This window comes from Mesitornis unicolor, unplaced genomic scaffold (assembly GCF_000695765.1).
Source record: "Mesitornis unicolor isolate BGI_N332 unplaced genomic scaffold, ASM69576v1 scaffold12727, whole genome shotgun sequence".
Lineage (NCBI taxonomy): Eukaryota > Metazoa > Chordata > Aves > Mesitornithiformes > Mesitornithidae > Mesitornis > Mesitornis unicolor.
Window position 1 is genome coordinate 18,469 of NW_010195834.1, and position 4,722 is coordinate 23,190.

Sequence of the window (4,722 nt, forward strand, 5' to 3'; positions counted from 1 at the left end):
TGTTTATGAAGCAGTTGACCTCCTCTCCTTTCCCCTTGGTGCAGGCCTTCAGGTTGTCCTGAACTCCATCATCAAGGCCATGGTGCCTCTGCTCCACATCGCCCTGCTGGTTCTCTTCATGATCATCATCTATGCCATCGTTGGGCAAGAGCTCTTCAAGGGCAAGATGCACAAAACCTGCTACTATCTTGGCACAGGTAGGGCTGTGGCAGGGGTTGATGTGGCAGGGATGTCTCTGTGTTGCTGCTGCGGAGACCACAGAGATTCTGTGGGTAGCAGAAGGTCTGGTATTGCTAACATCAGGCCTGTGAGTGTGGCAGGACTGAAGGATGTGTGGTACAGCACACAGCTTGGTGATTGTATGTGGTGTGAGAAGGTGGTGAAAGGGGCCCCTTTTGGAAAGCTTCTGCAGGGAGCTGGGAGGTGCTGGGACCTGCTCTATGACCTGACCTGCTCACACCACGGCTTTCCCCCTCAGATGTAATTGCCACAGTGGGATCAGAGAAGCCAGCCCCGTGCACCAGCTCTGGCCATGGGCGACACTGCACCCTCAATGGCACTGAGTGCCGAAGCGGCTGGCCAGGACCCAATGATGGCATCACTCACTTCGATAACTTCGGCTTTGCCATGCTGACTGTCTACCAGTGCATCACCATGGAGGGCTGGACTGAAGTCCTCTACTGGGTAGGCTCCAGCAGCTTGGGCTTGGTGCCCAGCTCGGCAGAGAGGAGAGGAACATCCATGGCACAGGACCCTATAGCAAGGCTTGGTCTTTCTGCCGATGAAAGACATCCTGCTCCCACCAAGCTTCATAATGTGGTGCACATCCCATAGCACACCTGGGGTGTCCTGCAGCTCTGCAGGCGCCGTCCTTGCTCTCCATATGCAGGAAGGTGCTCCAGCTCCCACCTTTGTGAAGGGGTGCAGGCCAAGCACCCCATGTTTTGCAGTCCTTGGGAGACTGTCTCGCTGTCTTAGGCGTGGGGCTGATATTTAAATCTGCTCCCAAAATGCTTGGGTCTGGCTTTACCTCTGCTAAAACCAGGTGGAGTCATAAGGAGCCAGGGCTCAGACTCGAGGTTTATCTGCTGCCATCCCAAACACTTAGAGAGTGAAAGCTTCCAGAGCTCTTGAGGGGGTCCTAAGGGGAGACAGGCAGCAGACAGTGTGTTCAGGATGCTTCATCTGCCTCTCTCCTTGCCAGGTAAATGATGCCATTGGGAATGAATGGCCCTGGATCTACTTCGTCAGCCTTATCTTACTTGGCTCCTTCTTTGTTCTTAACCTGGTGCTGGGGGTGCTCAGCGGGTAAGTGCCACCCTGTCCTTCTCTTTGCCAGCAGGTCAATGAGCATGATCCGTGTGTGGACATTGACTGGTTTTAGCTATACAAGAAGAAAGCCTGGAAAAGTTTCTGTTCCTTTTCCTCTCCTATTCCTCTCCCCTTTTCTTTTGCATGCTTAAAAACCCTGAGCCTTGAGTTGCTTTTTGTGTTAGTGTCCATGACCGCCTGAGGTTTTACCTCCACATCTAAGTCTTTTCCCTGTAACACATGGAGCACATTATCAGGTGTCTGCAGCGTGGTCTTCCAGCACTCACAGCAGGAGCAGCTGAGTAGGGAGCTCAGAGCAGCAGTCCTGACCCCATGGCTGTGGGTCGAGGCACGGATTCTCACTGGTACCCACAGCGCTGCCATCCTGTTGTGAGAACACACCATTTCCTCATGGCCAGCCTAAAGAAAACACCTTTGATAGGAATGCAAGAGATCCAAGAGAATGTTTGTTAGTCTAATTAATGCTTCAACAGCCTCATCCAAATACAACAATGAGCTATCATCAGTCTGGTTACAATGACCATAACACTTCCATGCCAAACGACTCAATTAGCGCTAATTACCACAGTGGAACAGCTAAAGCTGCTGTGCACAAAATCTCTGCTGTGATGCTCAGCCTGCTGTGCATGGCTGCAGTGAGGTGCCAGCATCCTGATTTTGTTGCTGGGAAGTGTGTGTTGTCCTGGGGAGTGAGGGGGGTCTTTTCTCCTCAGTTCTGTGTAGGCTCAGGGTCATTTTTATATGTTTCAGTTCTGTGTGTGCAAGTGGATCGCACTCGTTGTCCCCATTAGTCCACAGGGTTAGTTATACCCTAATTACTTGGAGTTCTTAGTCCTGTTCTATGGTAAGAAGCACACAACTGCACAAAGTTAAAACAAATTGGGTATTAATATAACTAAAACAAGCTCAAAACCACCAGACGGACCACAAGCACCTGATCTTTGCATGAAGTTGTCTGTAAAAGCAGGACTAGCTGCACAATAACCAGCTGATCCTAGAGTAAGTTGCAGGAAGAGTAAAGGTTTCTGAAATACTTTTGCAAATACAGCTAAAATATGTTTGAGATCAGGAAAATCCAGACAAGACCTGACAAGTCCTGAGGCTTAGTATGTCTAATTGTTGTTATAATGTCCAAGACCTATTACGAACACATGGCAGCACCAGATTGGCTGGGCAGCAGATCTACAGTCCTGCCAGATGCCAAGTCTTTTCCATGTTACCGTAAGGAAAATGTCCTTTTCACCTGCCATGTGATGAGCGACCCCACTGTCATGGTTTAGGGCTGGGCTGGGCACTAAATCCTGGACAGATGCTCTCTATGAACCCTTCTCCCCTCCCCAGAAGGGAAGAGAAAAGAGAGTAAGGGAGAGAGACTGTATGGGTTGGAAAATAAAACTAACAGGTTTAATAAAACAATAATACTAATAATACAAGATAATCATGTAAATAGGAAAATAATGAAATATATACAGATATGTACAAATATAAAATCCTCCCCTCATCCCCCCTCCCAATGACGATGGCATCACCAGAGGCTCTGGGAGCACTGGAAAAGTCCCAGTCCAGACCCAGCAGCAGTGGGAGCTGATGCAGGAACACAGGGCTCAGGATCAGGAGCGGACAAACCAGCAGGGTCTGCTCAGACCTCAGCCACTGCAGGACTGAGTCGGATGGAAGGGTCTGAGCTGGAAGGGCTCCAAGATGGAAGGGTCGAGACCCTTGTGATCCCTTGGCTTTATACTGAGTATGGTGTATGTGGGATGCAATACCTTGTTGGTCAGTTTTGGGTCCACTTCTCCCCCCTGTAGGCACAGACACGGCACCAATGATGAGACAGCTGACCTTGAGCTTATCTTATAGCAGCACATACTGGAGAAACAATGCCTTTAGTTTCAGCAAGTTCAGCCACTTAAAAGAGACAGAGCTGAAAAGTGAAATCACTAAATAGAAAATTAGTTTTATTTACCTCAAACCAGGACACCCACATGGAGCTTGGGGCAGCTTTCTGTCACCCTTATGGATGACACCCCACTTGCTCTAATTCTTAGCAGGGTTGGAGAACTCCTACAGCTTCCAACTTTTCATGTTCGTTGTCCTGTCCAGCCACAGCATCCTGCAGCAAGGAGCTCCCAAGGAGCAGCCAAGGGTGGGGAGGAAACCCTGCCTGCCCTCAGGCATGGGGTGATGATCCCCCACGATCTTGCGTCATGGAACAGGGCCAGGAAAGAAGAAAGCCACAGAGCAATCTGGTGGTAGCACGAGGTGGTAGGATGTTTCAGGCTTTTATCTTTCTGCAAGGTCTGGCACAGGGCTGTGGTACCTGACCTCCACGCCGTCCCCCTCCTGAGTCTCACTCTGCTGCTTGCCTTGTCCCAGCGAGTTCACCAAAGAGCGTGAGAAGGCCAAGTCACGGGGCACGTTTCAGAAGTTGCGGGAGAAGCAGCAGCTGGAGGAGGATCTGAAGGGCTACATGGACTGGATCACCCATGCAGAGGTCATGGACAGTGACCGGGCCAGGGGAGAAGGTACCAGCTGTGCTTGGTCAAAGACCCTTAGCATGAGGGTTGGGTTCCTAACACTAAGAATCCTAGAGAGGAAGATTATAGACCTTCGGAGAAGTCACAAAGACTCATTTTGCTTGAAAACCTATGAAACAAAATGTTTTGACTTCTATAGAACAGTTTCATCTTTTTTTTTTCCCATTCCTGAATAATTTTATTGAATCTGGCCCAAATGCAAAATCTCCACCTCAACCATTGCATTTAGTATTTGCAGACTACTAGCAAGGCCAAGGTCTCCTTTGGCAAAATGCACTTGAAACTGCCATGAGAAGCTGCGAGAAGCCTGTGCACTTCTGTATGCAGGGGCAGAGGGCAGGGTTTCTAGCTCTCACACTAACATGCATGCTTTTCTTGCCATTGCTTGACAATTTTGAGGGATTAGAAGTGGCCCAAGGAAGGAGATGAACATGCAGGCACCTAGCCAAAGGCTCAACAAGGCCTGGCAGCTGAGCTGCTGTATCTGCAGTGCCACTCTGCCCACTGAGAACTTCTGATGCTTCAAGTGGGGCTGATTCATATGTGCAAAGAGGCTTGGGAAACGGTGGGAGAGACAAAACGCCTCTTCCACACCTGTGGTCAGTGCTCTTACAAACCTCCTGTTGTTCAGCATTTGCTCAGATCACAACTGACCTCAGTTTTCTGAGGCTCTGTGGACACTGCTGTCTGTCCCATCCGTCTGTCCGGGTTGCTGCTGTTCTTGCTGCAGGGTGGGTGTCCCTGGGGCCTCCTACTTGGTTTGCACATGAAACCCAAAACCTTCTGTCCAAGCTCCCACTGCTGTCTCCCTGCGATGACATTTCTTGTTTTCACTTCTGATGAGGACGCTCTT

General features: G+C 49.8%; 1 protein-coding gene across 1 annotated transcript in view; it reads left to right on the forward strand.

The window, feature by feature from the left end:
- Nucleotides 1-4,722, forward strand: part of CACNA1S (calcium channel, voltage-dependent, L type, alpha 1S subunit) — a gene marked incomplete at its 3' end in the record, with an annotated part of 43,977 nt that overhangs the window by 16,229 nt on the left and 23,026 nt on the right. The window contains exons 5-8 of the mRNA XM_010188259.1: nucleotides 45-197; nucleotides 479-684; nucleotides 1,205-1,308; nucleotides 3,709-3,857. Coding sequence (XP_010186561.1) covers nucleotides 45-197; nucleotides 479-684; nucleotides 1,205-1,308; nucleotides 3,709-3,857 — 612 coding nt within the window. The remainder of the gene's footprint in view (nucleotides 1-44; nucleotides 198-478; nucleotides 685-1,204; nucleotides 1,309-3,708; nucleotides 3,858-4,722) is intronic.